The 25,376-nt window shown below is 36.0% G+C and overlaps 1 protein-coding gene across 2 annotated transcripts in view; it reads left to right on the plus strand.

Annotated features, from left to right (window-relative positions):
• Positions 1-25,376, plus strand: part of LOC128988520 (kinesin-like protein KIF20A) — a 173,931-nt gene that overhangs the window by 82,459 nt on the left and 66,096 nt on the right. For both annotated transcript variants that reach the window (XM_054409920.1, XM_054409999.1), the window contains exons 14-17: positions 2,427-2,553; positions 5,608-5,793; positions 10,490-10,558; positions 12,444-12,554. In XM_054409920.1, coding sequence (XP_054265895.1) covers positions 2,427-2,553; positions 5,608-5,793; positions 10,490-10,558; positions 12,444-12,554 — 493 coding nt within the window. The remainder of the gene's footprint in view (positions 1-2,426; positions 2,554-5,607; positions 5,794-10,489; positions 10,559-12,443; positions 12,555-25,376) is intronic.

Genomic DNA, 25,376 nt, shown 5'->3' on the forward strand with positions numbered 1-25,376 from the left:
GGGAGGAAACTTTGGCCTTGGCATGGGCAAAACAGGTGCGCGGTGGTGCCGCTATTGTGACTCATACGCTTGACGCCAGTCGCCAGTACGACAGTTTGCGGCACAACAGAAGACACAGATTGCAATCTGTGGTTAGCATTGTTTAAATATATATTGTTTTGCTAAATTAAACTAAATTTAAATCTACTTGATGATAAAGAAACTTGAACCTGGTTTACTGAGTTCGTGGCACCGAAGTGTTTTGAAAAGACATTCACCTGGCCGGCTAAAGCAAGCGATGGCATAGTCGAAGAAATCCGACAATTCTGCATCAGAAGCCCGAAAAAATCGATTGCCCGGCGAAGTCTTCAGTTGAACAATCCTAAATGGGTCACTTGATATGATGTTATCTATAAAATATAGAGTCGTGCCGAAAAAGATTAAGTTAAGACATCAGACAAACCCGCCGATCGCCTTAAGCGTACAAACTTTTCCAGTTTCATGCTTATATAAGATTGATGAAAATCTGAATTTTATTAAGTCATTCCGAATTGTATCAAATAATTAGAAAAAAACTTTATTCTTTTCCCTTCAATTTGACGTTGAAATCATTTAATTATCTTGAATAGTCCCCGAGCAACGACCGTTTGAAATCCCGGCATTCTTTTAAAAACACCCTGTTTAATGTCTTAATCCTTTGGTAAATTTCAATATCCATTCACTAAGATAATTGCCAATGCATAGGTGTTTTTGCTAGGGCCTTTTTTATGTTATTCCAGTAGTTAAATAATACATACATACCAAATCCCATCCTTCTGCCATAATGAACTCAGTATGGGATTATTATGGTAGTCTATCAACGAAAGCACCAGCAGCGTAACATTTCAAATGCCACAGCAAATATAAATGGAAAGGAAAAGAACTAGGGAATGTCGAAGCCATAATTTTAGTTTAGGGTCCCAGTTTTTTTGGAAATTAAGTTTTAATTTTTTTAAAGTCTAGCAGCCGACGCTAACATTTTACACTAACTTTTGGTATAATACCATTTGCTTAACGTAACAGCTGTTAACATTAAGCTTGTGTGACACAAATTCAGCATTTGGATAATAATGACATGCATAGGGTTGACTTATTCATACTATGTGTAATGCTATAGTCATTGATACGTTCATTTATTTGGTAAGAGGATGACAGAGTATTTAAATATTTGGTAAAATGCTAGATATTCTAATCTATTTTTTAAAGCTGTCTTTAAAATTTTAAGTTTGTTTTAGAGCAATATAATTTGTTTTAACCATCAGGTTAGTTGATCATTCTGTGGTTTTGTCATTGATTAAAGGAAATGAGTAAGATTCTATAACCACTGATGTATATAAATTGAGTCTTCAAAGGAAAGGTTATGCAAATTATTTTTCTGTTCGACTTTTTGAGGAAAGAATAGGAAAATAAAATGTTTACATGTTTTAAATCATCTTGGAAGCTTTTTGTTTACAATAAATGTTTAACCGCTTAAACTTTGCTAGGATTAGAAATAGAAATATTGACATAACTTAAGTTTTAGTTGACTCCTCAATTCCCTAACGTAGGACGGGCCAGCAGCTAGTCACAATTAATGTATATTACGAGTTTTTAAATTTATTTTCTAAATATTGCATTTTATGGCTAAACGGTTAATTATATCGAATTACTTCTTGTACAAAAGTTGTAGCTCTTTCTTTGGCGAGACATTCTTTACATTTAATGTTCTTAATAGTTTTTGAGTAATCGGGGAAAAACTTATTTTTAGACGCCATTTTCCAAGATGGCGGCCGTAGCACAAGTTTTTTTTTTTTCGAGGACTTTTGGTATGTTATTCCGGAAGCAAAATTCAATATATGTAGCAAGTTTTACACTTATAAGAGTTTTTTTTAGGTAATGGAGATATTTTGATTTAAAATGGCTACACTAATATATAGAGAGTTTGAATTATAGAGGTCAGAATAAATAAAATTTGAATTATGGTGGTCCCAGTTTTAAGTGTAGAGAGTTTGAGAGAACGGAGAATGGACACATTGTGGGAACATCAATAAGAGCGTCAGTTCATGTTTCAACAGGCGTATTTTTTGTTCTAAATTCGAATTACAGACTCTTACGGTGACAAAGTTTGAAATGTAGAGGTTGACTTCAAATTTTGGAGATAGCAATTCAAATTATAGCAACAAAATTTGAATTGTAGAGGCTCAAGTATGTGCAAATTTGAATTGTAGAGGCTGCATCAATCGTAAAAATCACTTCGAATTATGGGTATATTATTTTTAGAATTTTAGAGGTTTTCTTAGGGGAACAGACAAACATTACTAATTATAGAGGTTTTCAATTTATCGAGGTTCGAATTAGTGAGGTTCTACTTATTATTAGCATAGTGCCAATAAAGTAGATTAAAACATCTATACGTTATTATTTTTCAGCCTAGACAACAAGAGAACTGAAGCTACAAAACAAGAGATCAACAAAGACATGAAACGTAGACTTCATTCGCCCGAAGAGTGTGTAGAAATTAAGAAACCCAAGCCCAACCAAGCAGAGCTTGATCAGGTTTGGCTATTTATCTTTAATTTTTTTATTATTTATTGACACCTATGACATATGCAACAGTAGGCTTAATCATTATTATGTAAAGCAGGTGTCGTTTCTGTTACATTTTTTAATGCCATTAGCTAAGGCCCCAAGGAGAAATTTTTTTTTTAAGAGGTTGGCGGCCTCTTTTAACCTTGCATTTGCCCGTCCACATAGACTACAGATCTGTGCGTGGAACGTATCCAGCAAAGCAAGGGGTGAGCCGGTACAGTACAAAGGTGAACTGTATAAAAGTTAGTGACAGTGACCAGGATTAAATGAACTATTAAATGAAATTTAAATTTAATTTCAGTTAATTTAAATAATAATACAAATAAGTTTGCTTTTGGTAGTGACATTATTTCTTTATGACTTATACCGGTTCTGTTCTAATATTGTTGCTCTTAATCATCTTGTTATGCATTTTTTAAGTACGTGATTAATTCTTGGTTTCAGTTTGAACATGATTGAATATTTTTGACCTAAAGAACATTACTACGTGTGTTTGTATACGTGTCCCATTAGTTTTATCTTGCAAACAAAACATTGTTATAGCTGTAGGAAAAGGTCAGTAGTTATAAATGAGGTTGTAAATACAACGGAATAAACTTACAGTGACGGCAGTGCTCTCGTATTAGCACCAACTAGCTGTGCTGCTTCTAATGGCCAAACTCGGCATAGATTGAATATTCAAGATTTTAATGAACTACAGGAGGAAAATAAACTAAATCATGGGATTTGGTCTGAAAAAGTACGTGTCGAAGTTTACGATGAAATATGTGAGCAGAAGCTACTAGTAATTATCAACATTTACGTCAAGCAAACCCTGAAAACCAAGATGAAGTGTTTGGTGGTCTTAATATTTATCAGTGTGGTGATGTGGCTCAGTTACAATGGTTGCAAGATTGAGCTTGATCCCAAGGCATGACCCTAAACCAAGCAATTGTTGATTTTGGACCAATCCAGTGCTGGGTTGACATATGTTGCAGTGACCCACGTCTGAACTATCGACAGGCTGTTTTTCGGCCCAGTATTCCCAAAAGAAAGTATGATGAGCATTAACAAAAGCTCGGTCTGGAGAAATAAACTAGTTAAATATCAACATTTGTCGTTAAGTATTACCGTTATAACTGTTTCTTTTGTTTTAGTTTGAAATGTTCACATTCGTTGAGATAAATTGTCCAATCAATAAAATATAATATTGTACTAAATTCATGTTCAATCATTTAACTCAATGTTTAGTAAATATTGAATATCTAATTGTCCGGTTTGTTTTTTTTATCCTGGAGGTCTTAGACTTAAGAGAATACACTTTTGATATAAAAGAATGTTCTTTTGTATTTTCATTTGTATACTTGTAAAGTTGAACTGTTATTCAGTTATCAGTAACCAAAATAGTAGGATCCGAAACTGTTTGGGTTGAATGTAATCACTACACTTTTTCTGTTCAAGAAAAAGTAACTATACCATCCCATAGGTTTTAAGCTTAAAATGTAAATTAAGGTCTAAAAAACCCATATACAGTAGTAACATTTCTGTGTTTTTGACAAATCATTTCTTTTCACTGGGAAATAATTTGTAACTATTTTAACCACCCTAAAAATTTATTCCTAAGCACTATTCAAAATTTTAAAAATGTATGTCAATTTTAAGGGGATGAAAATGCAGTATATTTATAACGTCCACACTACTAATTTTTGCCGACTCCCATTCGCAGACTCTAGCCTAGTCAGATTCATTCCTTAACCTCAAAAATTCTAATAAACAAACAAACTTACCTTTTACTTCAAATAGTTACGAATTCTACATCTTGGAAGATAACACCATAAGATTATCACTATTTGAGTAGGTACTCATACGACAACCACTACAATATAAACAACACAATAAAAAAAGGTAGCTATTTACTTTCTAAACACGCATACAGAAGTTAAGTTAACCTCAACTGTCTGTCGGACTGTCGCTGTCGCCACTCGCTACTGTCGTTGTTCTCGTTCCTCCGTGGTGTGAGTTATGAGACCAGTGGTGCCACCTCAACCTCATTATGTGCTTAGTTCTTTAAAAAAATTCTACTAACTAAAATTCTGTTCATTCACATTGGTGCCGATCAAAAATAAAACTGTAAGAATAAGGAACGTCAACATATTCCTTAATCTAAAAAAAAAAAAATCCTCGGGGGGGGGGGGGGGCAATTGCCCCTAGTGCCCCCTCTCTGGATCCGCCCTTGCACCCAGTTTACTTATTGGAGACAAGGATAACATGGGAATTTTAAATTAACATTTTTTTTCTTCGTAACCAATAACCATTAGAGGACACTTTATTATAGGCTACTAAATTATTTGTTTTTTTAAGCTCTTTAAAATTATTTATAAAGAAATTGGCAAGTTTTAAGTTTTGTGTGTCAAAAATGAGAAAACCCTATTTTTACCCCATAAAATCCCACATAAGACCCTGTTTCCATGGTCCGATCATGCTGGTTCACAAACTCATTCAAGTTTAACCTGCCCTACAGCTTCAAGCCAAATTTCATCAAAATCGGACAAATATAAAAAATTGAACAAATAGTGTTTTTGGCCTCTAAGGGACATTAAAATGAAAAAGTATATCGGTCCTGGGCCTAGGTCTTACCCCTTAGGTATTACCTATGGTAATAGAAGTAAACATACTTCCCTATAGGGAAATTCGCTAAAAATGCCAAAATATTAGAAGTTGTAGTACCTATCTAAACTAGTCTAAAAACTTGTCTTACAAAGCCCTTAAAACGCATATAAGTAATTCAAAATTAAAAAAAAAAAGTGCTGAGAGACCCCCCACTCCCTCACTAGTAAGTTCCGCAAATCCTAGTCTATTTTTATGGAGGGTCTCTGAGAACTCTAACCTCGGGAACAGGTAGACAGGGCTTACTACATTTGCAAAGTAACCGATAAAGCGAACCGACTTTTATGTAAATTCTTGCTTTAAGAATAATAAAATTGTCATACTAAATTTTATTTGAGTGATAACTGTTCTAGCTAAACTATGTGTGTATTTCAGTCATTTGAAATACAAGATCTGCAAGGAGAAGTAAAATTGCAGCAGAAACAGATCGATGGCCTGACAGATCTAATCAACATCCTAAAGGAGGAGAAGAAAGAGTTGGGGATGGAGTTGGCGCTTGCTCGACTCAACTTGAGTCATAGAGAACGGGACATTACAAATCTAAAGGCTAAGATTGAAATGGTAATATTTATTACTAGTAGTACGCTTATTCTGCGCGTAGCGGGATGAGTGAACAAGAGCGCAATAATGAAAGAGCCCACCCACACCTATTTACTCCCACACAATCATAACTTACCGGTGTCACTGGTGAACGCAATAATGTTATTTGTATGGGCAAATCAACCAAATCTCAGTCAACAACAATCCTAACTTCTCGTCCATTAATTAATTAACCAAAGTCATTGGTAATATACGTAATGGATTTTCAACAGTTATCGATAGGAGGTAAATCCATCGTTCCTGCACAAAACGTCTTTTGATTAAATGAAGCCTATTTCCATATTTGTTATGAGGCCTATCATAAACAAAACTAAGCCAAACTGAACTAATCTAACTTAAATAAATTGCCAAAGCACAGTGTAAGGAATCTCCAAAAAATATCGTATTGCTTACAATGATGATTTATGTCAACGATAGCGCTATTATATCATCTAAAATGATTAAAAATCCAATAAATGCTCATCTAACTAATTAATCTAAATGCCATAAACGGTTCCCACACTCCGCACTGCTTGCATTTACCACCTCCATCGCCACTACCTACGTCGTGGACCTGTTTCCCTCTCTTCTCATAGCATTTTATTATTGCAGATACATTAATCTTAACTGTCACAAAGGGTTCCCACAATCCGGACTCCTCGCCTTGACTACTCCCTTCACCACTTCCTACCTTCCTACGTCGTGAACCTGTTTCCCTCCCTTCCCATAGCATTTTTAGAATTATTGCAGATACTGTACATTATTCTAATTATCACAAAGGGGTTCTTCACTCCGGAATGCTCGCTTCGACTACTTCCTTCAGCACTTCCTACGTCGTAGACCTGTTTCCCTCCCTTCCTATAGCATTTTAGAATTTCAAATAGATTAATTCAACTTTCACAAAGGGTTCCCACACTCCGGACTGCTCGCCTTGACTACATCCTTCACCGCTTCCTACGTCGTGGACCTGTTTCCCTCCCTCCCATAGCATTTTAGAATTGCAGTTACATTAATCTAACTGTCACAACGGGTATCTACACTCCAGAATGCTCGCCTCGACTACTTCCATTACCAATTCCTACGTCAAGGGCCTGTTTCCCTCCCTTCCTATAGCATTTTAGTATTGCAGGTACATTAATCTAACTGTCACAAAGGGTTTCTACACTCCGGATGGCTAGCCTTGACTACTTCCTTCACCACTTCCTACGTGTCATGGACCTGTTTCCCTCCCTTCCCATAGCATTTTTAGAATTGCAGATTTATTATTCTAATTGTCACAAAGGCTTCCCACACTCCGGACTGCTCGCATTGACTACTTCCTTCACCACTTCCTACATCGTGGACCCCCCACCCTTCTCATAGCATTTTTAGAATTGCAGATACATTATTCTAACTGTCACAAAAGCTTCCCACACTCCGCGTGCTCGCCTTGACTACTTCCTTCACTACTTCACTACTTCCTGCATCGTAGACCTGTTTCCCTATATTTCCATAGCATTTAATTATTACAGATACATCAATTTAACAGTCATAAAGGGTTTCCGTACTCCTTTCTTTTCACTGCTCACCTTTCTGCTTCCTTTACCACTCTCTACCTCTACGTCGTGGACCTGTCCCCCCCCCCCCTCTTCGCATAGCTTTTTAGTATAAACATATACCAACATCTTTGAATATTTAATATTCAATGCCAACACTAAATTGAATAATGTAAAATGCTGCTTTGTTCTAAATACATAAATATATATTTTTAATTTAAAGGTGAATTTTAATACTGAACATAAACGGTATATAACTGCCGACTAATATTGTTAAGTTCAATTTATTAATCTGAAAGTTGTGAAATTTAATTAGCTTAAATAACATTATTCTGAAAGCTGTGAAATTATAATGATATCTATATCTATACTATTATATAAAAATCTAATGGTGTCTGTCTGTATGTGTATTACTAATAGGTGCAAAAACTACTGAACCCACTGGGCTTAAATTTTACAAAAATATAGCTACCATACCAAGGACCATGATAGGACTATTCACACTTATGTTCAAACTCGTTCGCTGCGCTCACTTGCCTTCAGGTTAGCTCGTTCGCTACGCTAACTCGCCTCCGGGTTGAAGTTCGTTCGCTACGCTCACTCACTTTTGGTTTAAAATTAGCTGTTGTAAAATATAAAAAAAAAAATAATAAAGCTGCACTCTGTTGGTAATCCTTGTAACTTTAATACTATTTAACATCATAGAACAGAACCAACTTGTTTAATTGAAACAGCTGTTAAGGTTCATTAATTCCATTTAAATATGAGTACTCATTAGGTTAATATGGGAAACTCCAGAGCCACTGGGGCGGAGCCCGAGGCCCGATCAGAATAAAAACCACTTAGTTTTCCTATTTAATGCCTAAAGAATCAGTGTACCAAATTTCAGCCTCCTAGGTAAGTGGGAAGTGGGAGAATTAGTGATGAGTGAGTGAGTCAGTCAGTCAGTCAGTCAGTCAGTGAGGGCTTTGCCTTTTATATATATAGACTAGCTGTACCCGCGAGCTTTGCCCCGTTTAACTTCATATGTGAGCTCGTTCGCATGGCTCAATCACGTCCTGGTTGAAGTTCGTTCGCTACGCTCACTCACCTTTAGGTTGGAGCTCGTTCGCTGCGCTCATACGTCCTGGTTGAAGTTCGTTCGCTACGCTCACTCACTTTTGGTTTCAAATTAGCTGTTGTAAAATAAAAAAAAAAAATAATAAAGCTGCACTCTGTTGGTAAAGGTAATCCTTGTAACTTTAATGCTATTGAACATCATAGAACAGAACCAACTTGTTTAATTGAAACAGCTGTTAAGATTCATTAATTCCATTTAAATATGAGTACTCATAAGGTTAACTTCGGAAACTCCAGAGCCTGTGGGGCAGAGCCCGAGAGTCCGATCAGAATAAAAACAACTTAGTTTTCCTATTTAATGCCTAAAGAATCAGTGTACCAAATTTCAGCCTCCTAGGTAAATGGGAAGTGGGAGAATTAGTGATGAGTGAGTGAGTCAGTCAGTCAGTGAGGGCTTTGCCTTTTATATATATAGACTAGCTGACCCGGCGAACTTCGTATCGCCTAAGTTATAGGTTTCCCCTAAGACAGACCGATGGAAAGAAAGTACCGTTACGTTTAATTTTTAAGATGATCTCGTTCGCATCGCTCAATCACGTCCTGGTTGAAGTTCGTTCGCTACGCTCTTACCTTTGGGTTGGAGCTCGTTCGCTACGCTAACTCGCCTCCAGGTTGAAGTTCGTTCGCTACGCTCACTCACCTTTTGGTTGCAAATTAGCTGTTGTCATAAATGTAAAAGAAATAATAGTGCTGCACCCTGTTGGTAATCCTTGTAACTTTAATGCTATTGAATATCGTAGAATAGAACCAACTTGTTTAATTGAAACAGCTGTTAAGATTCATTAATTCCATTTCTCATAAGGTTAACATGGGAAACTCCAGAGCCACTGGGGCGGAGCCCTTTTAAGAATTTCGAAACGGGAAATAGTTTACGTCCGATTCGCATACCTACAGAATTTACACACCAAATTTCATAACGATCGGTGAAGTCGTTCCGGAGGAGTTTGCAGACAAACACTGTGACACGAGAATTTTATATATTAGATTATAGATTATCAAGGTATTGTTGATAGCAAATGTATGACAAATATTAAACAGCTGACGAATAATTTATAAACTGTGTATTATACTCTTCAATAAGAATTGTATTGACTCAACCTTTGAAGGGCTGTAGGTCGTAGCCCTTAGAAAAAACGTAAAATCTAAAGAAGTTCTGCATATCTACGCACTGCACTGTCCCCTTTAATTTGAAACATAAATCTTTTAGATCGGTCCAGTAATAACTGAGAAAACAGACTTACAACTGTGTTTTGAATATATAGATTCTTTTGGTATGTTGTTTCCAAATGCTGATTTTTATTTTAGTATTTTTCTTTGTTGTGTCAGTAATGTGTGTTTAGATACGTTGTATCTGATTTTAATGGTTTTTATGAGTTGAGCTGACAAAGAATATGAATAAAATGTTGTATAAATAAGACCAATACTTAAGCATGATCAAATGTCATTATATTATTCAGATTTCTTTATTAGGATAGCAAGCTTACCTGAATGACACAGGAGACACAAAACTTTATACTATTTTAAAACACAAAAAAAAGAATATTTCACTGTCACTGACAGCATTTTCAACTAAGGACTAAGAGGGGTGAGATATCTACCTCAGGTTTGCATCATTTTATTTCTTTTGACAACCCCTTAAAAATGAGGGATCTCTCAATAGGGATTGCTATTTGAAAAAAGTCACCCTTCCCGATTTGGAGTTTAAAAAATACTTTTTATTTAGAAGATCCCGGAACCTTTGTAAACAACCAATGCCACAAACAGGCTATTTCTATCTATTTTGGTTATAAAAAAATTATTAGTTTCCTTACTTAATTTACACACTAAATTAAAATTTCATTCAACGTATTTAACAAAAAAAAAAAAAAAAACAATTTACAATTTAGAGAAAATGGTTGGGGTCATTTGCCATTTTTGAAATCTTTGTGCGCACATTGCGCAAACTTGTTAACATGTTATTGTAGTACACGTATGTATAGTAACATGTTATTTGATTCATTCTAAATTTTACATTCTTTTCACAGCTGGGGGAGAAGAGTTCTCTGCATGAAAAGTTCCTATCTTTAGAAAAAGAAATGGAAGAAAAAATTATGGTAAGAACTCATGAAATATTTATAACATTCGTTAATCTAGTGATGGGTCGATGCCAAAATTATTCGATTCTGATTCTTAAATTTGGGATTCGATGTTCGATTCCAAATTTAATGGTTCAGGTTGACAAAAAGGCTTTTAGAAATTATTAAAAAACAAGCATTATTAGAACGAAACACAAGATTTTAATGTAGATAAACACAATAATAAGTGAAACCAAATGAACGTAAATTGTTAAACATAAACCTACAGTAATTTTATTTTTATTTTATGATGACTTTTACTTTTAAGTATAGGCCTAGTGTTATTTTTATTTATATTAGCTATATTTTTTAAAATTTAATTTATACATTGATTGTATTGTGTTGCTTGTTTTGTTGGAAAATACATTATGGATTTATGTGTGTTCTAACTTTTTTCTCACCTTTCCCTTTAGAAAATTAAAACTTAATTATATATATAGGCCTACCTCAAACAAGTAAAGCCTAACTAGACTCAATTGTGCTTTTTTTCTGTGTAAATAAACGTCTTTGACGTTTAGCTTTACAGTGTGAGTTTGCAATATATTTGTAGCTTATTATTGATTAACGCTGAACTATCCGAATCCGAATCCCCCAATATCTGAACCGATCCGAACCGAGCCTCAACTATCCGATCCTAAATGAAATTACACTATTTGCACACCTATAGGGGAGAGAAACGGGACACCATTCTTAATTTATGTTTTTTCATGAACGTTTGTTAAAGAAATTGCACACATGACGTATCATAACCTTAAACATTTAATAATAAACAAAAGAGCTGTTTTTACACTAAACTCAACCTAAACATGTCCAAAAAAAGTTTTACAAAAGCTTACGGATCCCGTTTTATCCAACCATGGTATATTTTTATCCTCAGATCTAAAAAAAAATTCTTAAAAATAAGCTGTTATCGTTTAAAACCCCCCAAAACAAAGTTGATTTTTCTTAATCTTCTTCATTTTCAGATGAGGAGGACTTTTCCTGTGCAATAGACTTTTTTATTTGTTGAACAGGAATGGTTTGGTTGGATTTTCTTGGTTCTTTCCTTTTTCTATCCGTTTGTTTTTACATTTTATTTTATTTATATCAAACCGTCCCCTTTTCTTAGCATTTTCTCTAATTTTTACTATTCTGGCATTTTCTTTTTTTATTCCTTTCTCTTTCTTCCAGCTCCAACCCTATAAATGCCTATTCCGTTTTGTCCAACTCAAAACCATCCCGTTTTGTCCAACTCAAAACCATCCCGTTTTGTCCAACTCCGACAGATTTGGAATCAAATATGGCTGCTGCCAGAACTAAGCAGCAAAACTACAAGGTGATCACATACAAATATTCAGAAATAAACAGCAAACAAAACATAATACTTAACAAAACTGTATTCCTTAACAAAACCTTGAAACATCATAACTCAAGCAAACTGAATTCTGGCCTTCCGTGTTCAACCACAGAAAACATACTACTCTAACCCAGAATGCCAACCGTACGGTAAAAAGAGTTAAGTACTTCGAGAGAGCTTAGCCTGTCAATTCGTAGGCAGCGCCACCAGCTGCTGAGTGCATAGCAAAGCTGGTGGCGCTGCCTACGAACTGACAGGCAAAGCTCTCTCAAAGTACTTAACGCTTTTTACCATGCGGTTGGCATTCTGGGTTATAGTAGTATGTTTTCTGTGGTTCAACTGAGAATGCCAAGATGGCGGCCAAGAGCTAAAACCTATGCTTTCCCGCTATATTGTAGTACTAGTATCGCTAGAACGTAGGGTATCCCGTTTTGTCCGACCGTCCCATTTTGTCCAACTCCCCCCTACTCTTCATAATATTAATAAATTTGGCAACTATTTGATCATTCTTCTAATCTTTGTTTTTAGCTCCGCGATCAACTTCTTAATGAGGCAAAAGAAGACTGGCTTACAGAAGTGCAAGCCAAAGAAGATCTTGAAGAAGAAATAGCAAAACTGGAAAAAGAACTAAGTGATAAGGTAAAATATTAATGATAATGTTATCCAAACAAATTGTAAAGTTGGATGTTGGACCAGCTAATAAGTGTAATGTGCTCATGTAAGTCTTACATAGCTACTTGAAGTGTAGTAACAGGATTTGATTAATTCTTTTCTGAAACTGCACAACATCTAAGACCATCGGTGATTTGTTTGAAATTATCTTGTCTTTTAAAACCACAAATTGACCAAAGGACCACGAATATTGATAAGACAGGAGTTTATAAAATCAAATGCAACGTAACTGCCCAGCTATTACATTGGACAAACAGCTCCTCACGAAGGTTAAAAACATTACTGTCTAAAAAAATCATCTAAATCAGCTTTTGCCAACCTTCTAAGGGCCGGTACACACACACCGACTTTTGTCGTGCCCCTGTACGACTCAAGAAATCGTATATCTGCACAACAAGTAGAGAAACAAAGTAGGCAATGGAAGTTGCATGGGGGTGTACACACTAGTGCGACAGCAGACGTAGAGGTGTTAAGGTAGTGGACGACAAATTTCAAGTCGCGCCCGGCACCGACTGGGGGTCCGACAGGCAAGTCGTGTTGTATGGGCACAACTGTTTTGAGTCGTAGCGGGACATGGCGTTATACGGCTGTCATGTCGGTGTATACACACTAGTGCGTCTCGGGACACTACTGCGGGGCGCCATGCTGGGAAACTCAGACCCTGCCCCGCCAGTCTGCATTGCAATCTGGCAGAGGAAGGTCGGTGCAATGGATAGTGTCGTAGAACAAGCCGCGAATGAATCTGAGGTACAGCAGACTGTTGATGGAATGCAGATTTCTGTGCAGATATAATACTCTGACAACTTCTAACATCCTCCCACCAAGTTCATGGAACATTTTACAAGTGAAATGAACTTAAATAAATTATTGATAAACAATTTGTTTAAAAAAGAGAAGTTATTAAGTTGCCTTGTTTCTTTCATTTTCAAGTATTGTTCTCAAGTTTAGTTTGTATATCTCTTCGGAACGCAAAAACACTATCTGTTCAAATCCATATATATATATATACGAGGGTTGTTTTTTTTTTTTCAACCTCCGATCGCTCTGTGCAGACGCTACACAGGAGGCAGAAGGCGGGCATGCGCCGTAGGCGATTGCGCAACTCTTCCACTACACCTGTCGCCATTGTTGACATTCGCGTGTCAGTTGGCGTTGTGCTACGGCCACATAAACATGGCTGCCACCATTGATGCTCCCGCCAAGCGCGGATTGCGGAGTGTTATTCGTTTTCTACAGGCTGAAGGCCATAGTGCTGCAGAAATCCATCGGAGAATGAATCGTGTGTATGGGGAAAACTATGAGTGATGGTGTTGTGCGTGAATGGTGTCGAAAGTTTAATGACGGCCGTAATGATGTGCATGATGAAGGGGGACAAGGACGCAAATCTGTCATTTCAGATGACCTGGTTCAACGTGTTGACAGAATGGTGAAAGGAAACCGCAGATTCACCATTACTGCTTTGTCTTTGGAATTTCCCGATGTTTCAAGGCCTGTTTTGTACTCTATTGTTACTGAACGGTTAGGCTACAGAAAACTTTGTTCACGTTATGTCCCAAAAATGTTGACGGATGGCCACAAAACTCAACGAATGGTGTCAGCTTTAGAGTTCCTTGAGCGTTACCATGATGACGGAGACGACTTTTTGAAATCGATCGTGACTGGGGATGAAACTTGGATTCAGTACGACACACCGGAAACAAAACAACAATCACAACAATGGATGCACTCAAATTCACCAAACAAACCAAAGGAATTTAAACAATCCTTTAACAACAGAAAGGCCATGGCTACTGTGTTTTGGGACCAAAAAGGTGTGTTGCTTGTGGAATTCATGGAACCTGGAACCACAATCACTGCGGCTGTTTATTGTGAAACTTTACGACGTTTGCGTAGAGCCATTCAGAACAAACGAAGAGGAATGCTGACTTCTGGAGTTGTTTTGATCCATGACAATGCCCGTCCACACACTGCTGGAGCAACTCAACAGCTTCTCGACCAATTTGGATGGGACATTTTCGATAACCCGCCATACAGTCCTGACCTTGCACCCAGCGACTTTCCCCTTTTTCCTAATCTGAAGACGTAGCTTGGTGGGAAGCGTTTTCAAAACAATGCGGAGCTCCAAACCAACGTCAAGGACTACCTAAATGCGGTGGCGGCAACCTTCTATGAGGAGGGCATACAAAAGCTTGTCCACAGATACGACAAATGTCTGAATCTCTATGGCGATTATGTCGAAAAGTAGCTGTAAGTGTACCTTTCTTTTGGTAATAAATGTATTATTTTATATGGACTTGTCTTTTATTTATAGCCTATCGGAGGTTGAAAAAAAAACAACCCTCGTATATATTTTCATAGTATATATATTTACTAGAGAACCTGTGCGGCTCAATGATCCGCATAGTATGAAACATAACTCCGAGAAAAACGTTATGCTTAAATTTGAGTAATTCTAGTTATATCTTAGAGTTTGTTAAACTCTTGTTAGAAACTAATTTTAAATACCTCTATTAGCGTCGTAAAGGTTCACCTACCTACATTATTTCTGATCTCAGTTTTAACTGATAACTTCTAATTAATGCTAAACGACCTGCTTCAATTCGAGTTAACATGTTACAACAAAGTTTTTCCAGAGTTGAGAATTGAAGAAAACTGTTGCCTTATGTATAGCCTGTGTTAGGTAATTTAAGTCTGGGTCATTTTATTTCTTTGATTTGAGACTTCCCTCTAATCAAACAAATTTTCTCCGTAGAGAATCCTGAAAAGGTGGGTGATATCAACCATTTCATGTGCTTCATTTTTTACACACAAACTCTGGGTTACCAACTAGACAGCCATAATCTGCTTTGAATAGGCTAAAGCAGCAACACCATTGAAAGTTGGTTAACATATTTTAACGTTTTGTCTGTCAGTCACAGTATATGCCCCTCATCAGAACGTTCTCACGTTGTTCAGTGGAATTCCTCATTTAATACCTGTACCAAAGTTTTGAAAGTATGGATTCATTTATCGAAATAGCTTGGATAATTCTTGTAGCTATAAAATTTGGATATCAATTTTCATCTTCTCTTTTTGAAAAGCGTATATTATTTGCCTCTCCTGAATCATAAATATCAACATGACCGTAACTACTCGATCGTTAAATACATAAACATAAACACGAATTCCTTCACTTATGTTTGGTCTATATTATAGATATATAGTGGCAATATTTAGTACAAAAATTGCCCGTAAAATCCCGTCTGGCAATGCTTTTGTCCCGTTTTCGGGTATTTTCTCAGTTCGAGCCATATTACAAAGACTCTGGTTATTGATCCAGGCAGTGCTGCTACCTTTGGGTGTTTCAGTGAACTACGTCCACTTTCGGAGTAACGCAGAACAATCACCACTGCTCTTTTGTGATTCGTCTTACTGAGATATTTCAATACCAATAGCGATCGCTGATTCAGTTAGCGCGTCGGGGCTCCGCCCGGGCCTCGCCGCCATTGGCGAGCGCCTGTTTAAAGGTTTCAGTAGCGAATGTGTTAAACTAACAAAATTTGTGCCATTATCTGAATAGATAACACTTATCCGGCCTCGTCTAGCTATAAACCGTCGTAAGGCTCTTATGAAGGCTTCTGTGTTGAGGGATTGGATGACTTCTAAGTGGACTGCACGATACACGGCACATGTAAATATTACCACCCAACACTTCTGATTATCTCTAGTGATCAATGGACCAGCCAAGTCAATCCCACATACTTGAAAACATGAAGAAATCTCAGTGCGGTCTGTGGGTAAGGGAGGTGATGGCATCTCTAAGGCTTTTGCTATGTGTCGCTTGCAGCGAAGACAGTTGTGAACTACCTTTCCAACAGCCCTTCTGCCTTTCAGGATCCACACTCTGTCACGAAGGATGACAATCAATGCTTGTACTCCTGCATGTTTATTCTGTAAATGGTACTGCCTGATTATTTTCTCAACAGCAGGGTGTTTGCTAGGTAGAATGGCAGGGTACTGGTATTCAAAACCTTCATCCCGATCTGATACTCTGGTTTTCATTCTTATGACGCCATCTTCATCCACAAATTTTTGTACACCACTTAGCTCTTGAGATTTTAGACCTTCAGGAAAGCTCTCTCTTTTAATCAATTTAATTAAATACAATCTTTTCTGTCTTCAAGAATTCTTCAGAACTGATGTTATTTCCCAAGTTCAATTTATTCTTGGGAGACATTCTCAAGATCCACGCTACAGTTCTTACTATCTAAGTATACTTCGAAAATCTATTTCCTAACATTTGAGCGATTGATATTGGCTCAACAGAACTAGCAGTGACGACAGATTTACGAAATTCTTCCTTAAGCTCTTCTGGATCAGGTGATGGGCGTTCTGATGGCCATTTATCAGGAGAAGCATATAGCCATTGAGGGCCAAGCCACCATTCAGAATTGAGTTATTTTTTAGGAGTGCATCCCCTGGAAAGAATGTCAGCAGGGTTGTCAGGTCCTGAAACATGTCTCCACTGTGAAAGTTGGGTCAATCTGTTAATTTCTTTCACTCGGTTTTCAACAAAAACAGACCACTTCCCTTGCTTTGCAATCCATGCTAGAACTACGGTGGAGTCCAGCCAATAATAAACTGGGACTTTGGGGTTGTTGAGACACTGTAAAGCTAGACATGAGAGTCTCACACCAGTAATTGCACCTATTAACTCAAGACGAGGTAAAGTAATTGGTTTGATTGGTGCAACTCGTGATTTAGCTAATATAATATTTATGTCAAGGATACCATCTACTTCGGTTCTTAAGAATATACTACATTCAAAAATATTCTCCTGCTCAATACACACCTTTCCAGACAGCCAAGTTCCTCGACCCATTTTTGAATCTGCACCTGTAGGTTTTGAGGTAGTTCTTCATCCCAACCTACCTTCAACGTCCAAGTCGTTTGCAAAATAATTTTGGGAATCAGTCCAACCGGAGCAGTAAAACCAATAGGATCGAAACCCTTTTGAGCACATGATAGCAATGTCCTTCTGGTAAGTACTGAGTCCTTGATATTCAAAGGTTGAAATGAAATGAAATGAAATGAATGAAATGAAATGAAATGAAATGAAATGAAAAAATATCTTTATTCATATGGTATACAGTCGCATACATTGAATGGCGTCACTAGGCTTAAAACTAAATAAAACTAATCTACAATTCATCGAAACCATAAAGTGTTTTATCAGTTAAGAAATGTTTAAGTTTTTTTTTAAATTTGGAAATATTATCAATATTCCTCACCTCAGCTGGGAGTTTGTCCAAAAACCTTTTCCCTGCACAGGTGGTTTTTTTGTTAAAGAGCTCCAAGTTATGGACACTGACAGCAATTTTGTTTCTGTTCCGGGTAAAATAATTATGACAATCACCAAGTTTAGGGACCAAATTAGCATTAGAAAGTTTTTTTGTGTGTAAAATTGTATGAAAAACATAAATACTATACACAGTCATTATTCCCAATTTTGAAAAATATTGACGAGCGGAAGTATCCCATTCTAAATTTAACATAATTCTGATTGCACTTTTTTGACGAGTAAGAATTCTATCCAGGTTTTGCTTCGAGGTACAGCCATAAATACTTATGCCAAAAGATATTGATGAATCGATAAAAGCAAAATAAAGAATCTTTAAGGTTTCTATTGAGCAAAATTTTGACATTCTATTAATAGCATGGATACCAGAAGTAATTTTGTTGACTACCTGGTCAACATGCTTATTCCATGTAAGATTTTTGTCTACAATTAATCCTAAAAACCTTGTTGTGGCCGTAAATTCAAGCTCAAAAGAATGCCTGACTAAAGAATGGCAGTCGTTCTAAGATTCAAAATGGCGGATTCAATAAATCTTTGAACACCTGCCATTTTGCGCAGGATCAACCTTTTGAAGTGCGGTTTGCGGCATTGTATTCTACTAAAAAAGACCTTTAATTTGATGTGCATATTGACCTATGCTTCAATTTAAGATTTTCTTCCGACTCCTTGTGGGCCGTCCCCCTGAAGAGTTATTGGATCACTGAATATGTGTTAAAATAGAGTTTTATGTCCTGTAACTTTGTACCAAGTACTGTAGCTCTATCTGCATTATTTTTTTAAATATTTAACTGTCCTGGGACTTTTTTTTACCACCCTGTATATTACCTGTGACATCACTATGTGACTTTTTAGAGTCAAATTTAATCTGAAAAAACTTCTTTTAATATTTATATTGTTTCTCGTATTGTGACTATGGATATCATTACATAAGGTTTGAAAGGGTAATTTTTTAAGCCTGTAAGCCATGATATCATATATGTACAAATTAATAGCTGTTTGGAATTCAAGTTTAATAAAAAGAGGTTTACAATGAGTATCAGGATGTTCATTACATATAATTCTAACAATATTTTTCTGAATCAGTAAAATATCCTGAATTCCTGAACTGCTTCCCCAAAATATCAAGCCATAGCGATAAATACTTTGAAAAAAGGCGAAATAAGACATTCTTACATAGCTACTGTCAACAAGTGAGATCAGTCTTCTAATTAGATAAACAACGCGAGATAATCTTGTTGATAATCTACGTGGGATTCCCAGCTGAGCTGGTTATCAATGTGCATACCTAGGAATTTCACACTGTGTTGTATATTATGAAACACGTGATCCGTGGGTCTTAATCTGAAAAGATTGTTTTGAGTTTTATTGTTGTTCAGAAGAAAATTATTTGACTGAAACCATGCTGAGGCATCACTCATTGCAGTTTGGGTTATTTGTTCTAATTCAATTATTGTTCTGCTCTTTGAAAAGAAAGTTGTATCATCTGCATATAAAATAGATTTAGTAGGTTTTGAAATGTTACTTGGAAGATCATTAATAGAAATTAAGAACATGAGTGGTCCAAGTACGGACCCCTGAGGCACTCCGCAATCCACTAATATCTCATTTGACATCTCACCGTTATCAGAGACAATCTGTCTTCGATTACTGAGATAAGATTTAAGAAACTGAAGAACGGTATCTCCAAAGCCATAGTGTTGAAGTTTCATCAAAAGATCCTGGTGATTCACACAGTCAAAAGCCTTGCTCAGGTCACACAGAGTGGCCCAAGCAAAGGCCCTTGACTCAAAGGCTTCAATGACATCACAAACTAAGGTATCAATGGCATCTAAAGTTGATCTACCACTTCGAAAACCAAATTGTGAAGTAGAAAAAAGGTTATTGTTTTCAAGAAACTCATAAATTTGTTAAAAAACTACTATGTCAATTACCTTAGATAGAATCGGAACTATTGAAATCGGCCTGTAGCTTTCGGGTTTGTCTCTATCTCCTTTCTTGAAAATAGGACAGATGCGGGATAGTTTTAATTGTTCTGGGAAATGTCCATCAGATAAAAGACTATTAATTACTATAGTTAAAGAGTGTACGATAGCAGGGATTATTTTTTTGAGAATATTATTTGACAAGTTGTAACAGTCCAATGAATTTGAGTTTTTCAATTTTTTAATAGCATCAATGATACATTTTTGGTTTACTAATTTGAAATTGAATTTTACTGGAGCAGCCTGAGCAGCATTATTGACAAAATGCTTTGGGAAAAGATTTGGGTTGCCTATGTTCCGTTTTATAGTCTGAACTGATTAAACAAAATATGCATTAAATTGAGATGGTGTAATATTTGGTGAAGGCTCATTTCTTAAGTTTTGGGTGTTTGATTTTATGATATTCCAAGCAGCTTTACACTTGTTACTACTATTTTCAATCTGCCTTTGATTAAAGTCTAGTTTTGCCTTAATGATTTTCTGTCTATACATTTTTTTAGATTTCTAAGTTGTTCACAAACCCTTGGATTAGAAGAAAAAGATTCTTTAAGGACCTTACTTACAACTAAAATCTCTTGCTTAAGACCTGCAAGTTCGGTTGTGTACCATTTTTGTTTTGGTAACCCTATCGTTTTGTTATCAGAACTATTTATAATTTTTTTCTTACAATAAAAATTGATTGAGTTGCAAATTTTCTGGAAAAAACATTAAAACAAAGATATAGAGTCAGTTATACCATACATAACCTGCTCCCAGTCAGTACAAAAAAGCATTTCCAATAAATCACTTAACCTACGTTGTGGTAAAATTGTTTTAAACATACTTGGTTTGGTACCATTAGATGCAGTTGGGTTTTTCTTAATATCTAGAGTTATGGTAAATTTTAGGCTATCGTGATCTGAAAAAGGAAATAGTTCAATAGCACAAAAATGGACAGATTCCCTATTAGTACGGTTAATAATAGAAGAAAAGGATTAATATAAAAGGATTAATTAATATTAAGGATTAATATAAAAGAAAAGGACTACACGACAAACCGAAGACAACTCTAGCATGGCGGTAAACGATCACGTGATTGTCTTCCCACCACAAAAATCGTAACATGTCTCGATCATCATGGTCAATTATAATTTGTAGAAAAGCCTTTTCAATATCAGCTGTTAAAGCAAATGCATGTAATCTAAAATTAGTCAGTACCTTAGGTATTAACTCTATCAAGTTAGGTCCAGACTCAAGACATCCATTAACAGAATATCCATTTATGTCTTTAGCGGAAGCGTCAAAGACAGGTCTGATCCTCGTGGTGCTTCCCTCCATGACAACAGCCCGGTGTGGTAAATAGTGACTTTTCAATGGCTGTGAAATGTTTTCATCTGTCACTCGCTCAATGATGCCTTTGGTCAACCAATCCTTCAATACTAAATCATAATCAAGATACATATTACACTGTTTCAACTTACGTGTTGTTGACAACAGACGTTTTTTGGCTATTTCACGGTTTGTATCCAGAGGGGGTGGTCTTCAATCCAAGGTAGTTTTACCTCGTAGCGTCCATCCACATCTCTGGCGACAGTGTCTTTGAAGAACGCTAAAATATCTCTATCTCTCTCCTCTTTCTGTTGTTTGACACTCGGATCCATGATACCCATTGTCTCTAGTTCCCAAAATTGCCTAATATCTTGTGAAGATTGGAAAGCCACAAACATGGAGGAGACAAAAGAAGATTCCTCGTCAGACGTGCCAACAATTGTCCAGCCCAATCGAGTTTTTACAGCTACAAGTTGCTCATTTACCTTATGAAACTCTGGAGTGATGATCTGTGTCTAAACGTCAGCTCCTAATAAGACATCAATACCAGTGAAGTCATCGCCGTTACAAGAAGAAACATCTGTCAGAAATATGTTTTCTTTCTCTAAACGAGTGATCGAGCTGTAATCACAAAACTTAGGAACATGATTACAGATAACATGTTGTTTTACAACGTTGACACTTGTCCGAAAGTTCTCATTTATTGAGCTCAAATTTAATTATAGGTGTTATGATATTTAGGACCGGTTTGTTTACCTCCAAAGGTTTCTTGCTGGATCAGAACCTTACCATTGCTTGAGAGACTCAATTTAGATACACAGAGACTAGAAATGAAGCTTTTCTGTGAACCTGAGTCACATAAGATTCTAACCCTTTTCGGTTCCCCATTTACATTTACAAAGGCATACAAAGTTTGTAAATAGGTAGTTTTACTTTTGTTGTTCAAAGTCGAAAATGAACTAGTACTTTGAACCGGAGTTTGTTTTGACTTGTCTTCACCACTCGGCTTGGATTCATTAGTGGTAGGGATCTTTTGACATAAGATTGCCATATGTTTACCCATACAGATGTGACATTTTACCTGAATCCTGCACTTATTTGCTAAGTGTCCCTTCTTTAAACATTCAAGACACAATCCCTTTTTCTTTGCAATCTCGGTTCTTTCTGAGGTTGTCTTATCAAAGATGGAAAAACAATCATATGAATTGTGAGTTTATTTTCCACAAAATGCGCAAAGATTCTTATTAGGGTACCTACCTGTGCTCATTTTAGGATCCTGATGCCCATCAGACGATACAAGAACTGCTGCTGAAGGTGTCTTAGGCTTACTAGTTCGTTGTTGTTTCTGTTAAAATAGTGTCCCTATCAGTTTCATTAGTTTCAAAGCGTGACTTTCGTCAGAAATGTCATTGCTTGAAACATGGTTTGTAAACAAATTATTTCCTTTAAATTTCATGCTTGCTGATAAAATGCATCTATTATTAAAAAATTATTATTATTATTAAAAAATATAGGAATTAGTACACAATTGTAAATTGTATTACATAGAGTATTTCATTCAACGGAGCAGAAAAGTCGGTTTATAGAGTTTCTTCAACTCAGCGGCAGCCCATTACCGGTATTAATATTTATCTTCTGCAAATAAATAAAATATATGATCACATCCATAGAATAGTTAAATTCTTTAACTTATATCACATATTATTAAGGTTAAAATTTAATTAGCTTTACAATAATCAAGTAGCAAAAACATAAAGAGTTGCTGGAGTGAGGAGGTTGGTGCGATATAAAATCAACCTTGTCGCGCTATTAATCGCTCTACTACAAACAAACTGCACACTCAATTGTAAATTGCTCGATTCACATGTTAAAAATCAACTCTTCAACTACAACTTTGTCGCTTAAAGTTCTTCTGGCCCAAAAATAAAATACTTCCTCGCATACTAACTTTTTCATGTCACAATGAAGACATTTTTGACTCTTTTTAACTATGGAAATTCTATTTCAAATCAAAAGTAAAAATTATTTATACCATTACATTCTGCATTTGATGCTGATTAAACAAATATATAAACATTATTGTACTTAATCATTGTTATTGCAGGCTAAAAGCGAGTTAACATAACAATTAACATAAAGAAGATAGAAATTGGACCAAATAACAAAATGGCAGCTATAAATGATTAAGACAATTATTAGTAAAAGTAATTTTGAACTTAATGGTGAATTTAATTATTAATGGTTCCATTTCTATTTTCTTTATGTCAATTTTTATGTTTTGTCAAGACCTGTAAAATGATACTAAACTCGACTATACTCATCATTTGGAAATTTTGAGCTAATCCCTACCCCCGCTACCCCTAAGGATAAAATTTTCAAAATTGACCATAATTATTGTAGCCCCTCATATCTAAAAAGGTTGCCGCAAACCGATTTCAAATATCTCAAATGGTTAAAAAGTTAAAGGGGGTGCAAGTTAATTTTCAGCCACCCTCATGGTTATTTGGATTTGAAACGTTTTAGGACAACATTTTGTTATTAGTGGGCCGAATTTTGTTTTCTTTATGTCAATTTTTATGTTTCGTCAAGACCTGTAAAATGATACCAAACTCGACTATACTCGTCATTTGGAAATTTTGAGCTAACCCCTACCCCCGCTATCCCTAAGAATAAAATTTTCAAAATTGACCATAATTATTGTACCCCCTTATATCTAAGAAGGTTGCTGCAAACAGATTTCAAATATCTCAAATGGTTGAAAAGTTAAGGGGGGTGTATGTTACTTTTTAGCCACCCTGTATAATTGCTATCTTAACTACCTTTTATTTTATATAAGCAATAATCCATTCTTACTCCTTCACTATAACTACATTCTTTCTAAGAAGCCAATTGCTACTAACTGTCAAGATTATATTATAAAATAATTATTGTGCTGTTCTGTGACGTAAAATAGTTCTAGGGGGGGGGGGGGGAATAAACTAGTATTCATAAAATCAGACTAGGACTACCCCTAGGACCAGCCACACTCAAATTTCTACCCCAGAGTGCTCAGAAGTAGCAAAAAAATCCAGGGGTTGAAACAAAGCTGTTCATGGTTTTGACTGCTGCTCAATTTATTAAATGTAATTGAAGGTTTAGAGCACTAGAAGCGCTCAGGAAATCCTGCAGACGCTCAGTAGCAGCTATTTCATCCCCACCTATGTTAAAGTGTTTTGGGAAATGCTTAACTTTTAGACAGACTCTGTAGGGCAGACGAGTATTCTTTTTTAGCCAAGTTGATAAACTACTCGTATTAAACTTTAAACTGTTTAGCTAAAAGACGTTGGTAAAATATAAAATAGAATATTACTTAAAAAATTCCTTCAGAGTCTACGGAGCCTAATTTTTATGGGATAGTGGATTTTTATCCCCCTAGAATTTTACCCCCTGGGCAAACGTGACGTCACAAACCAGGGGGTAAAATTCCGGCCGCGAACTTTTGAGTTTTGCGACATCAGCTCAATGGTTTAGACGCGGAATTAAACATATATTTTAACGGTTGTGAATTTAATCAGAACAGATCAAATTATAAAAACCTAGAGTGTACGGCCCGGATTTTTACCCCCGGAATTTTACCCCCTGGCCAGATATATAAATTAGTGAGAATGATTAATTATCTTCATTCTGTTTTAATTTTATAGTAATCATTTTATTATTAAGTAGCCTAAAATAATTTATTTGTAACATTAACTAACCGAACAGGTTTTTAATTTTAATTTTGAGATTCTAGTATTAGGATTCGATCTTTGAAGCTAACAGTTGGTTAATATGACGTATAAACAATCAACTGAATGATAATTGTTTCGAACATTTCTTTACAAAATAAATTAATACAGATAGTCTACTAAATAATGAAATGTTTACAATTAGTTAAAAACAGAAATAAGAAAATCAAAAATTCAATTTCTAAAATGGGCCAGGGGGTAAAATTCCGGGAGGTAAGAATCCGGGGGTAAAAATCCGGGGGTAAAATTCCGGGGGTAAAAATCCGGCCCGTACATCTTCAGTTGCCTAAACGCTAGCTATGTGGGGGTAATAGTCCAGGAGCTGAGGGGGGTTGAGCATGCATGAAAGTAGTACGCAATGTTATTGCTGATTATTGTAATATGGACTGTGGTGATC

This window comes from Macrosteles quadrilineatus, unplaced genomic scaffold (genome assembly GCF_028750875.1).
Source record: "Macrosteles quadrilineatus isolate MER2022 unplaced genomic scaffold, UCM_ALF_1.0 Scaffold_1__1_contigs__length_201487025, whole genome shotgun sequence".
Taxonomy (NCBI): domain Eukaryota; kingdom Metazoa; phylum Arthropoda; class Insecta; order Hemiptera; family Cicadellidae; genus Macrosteles; species Macrosteles quadrilineatus.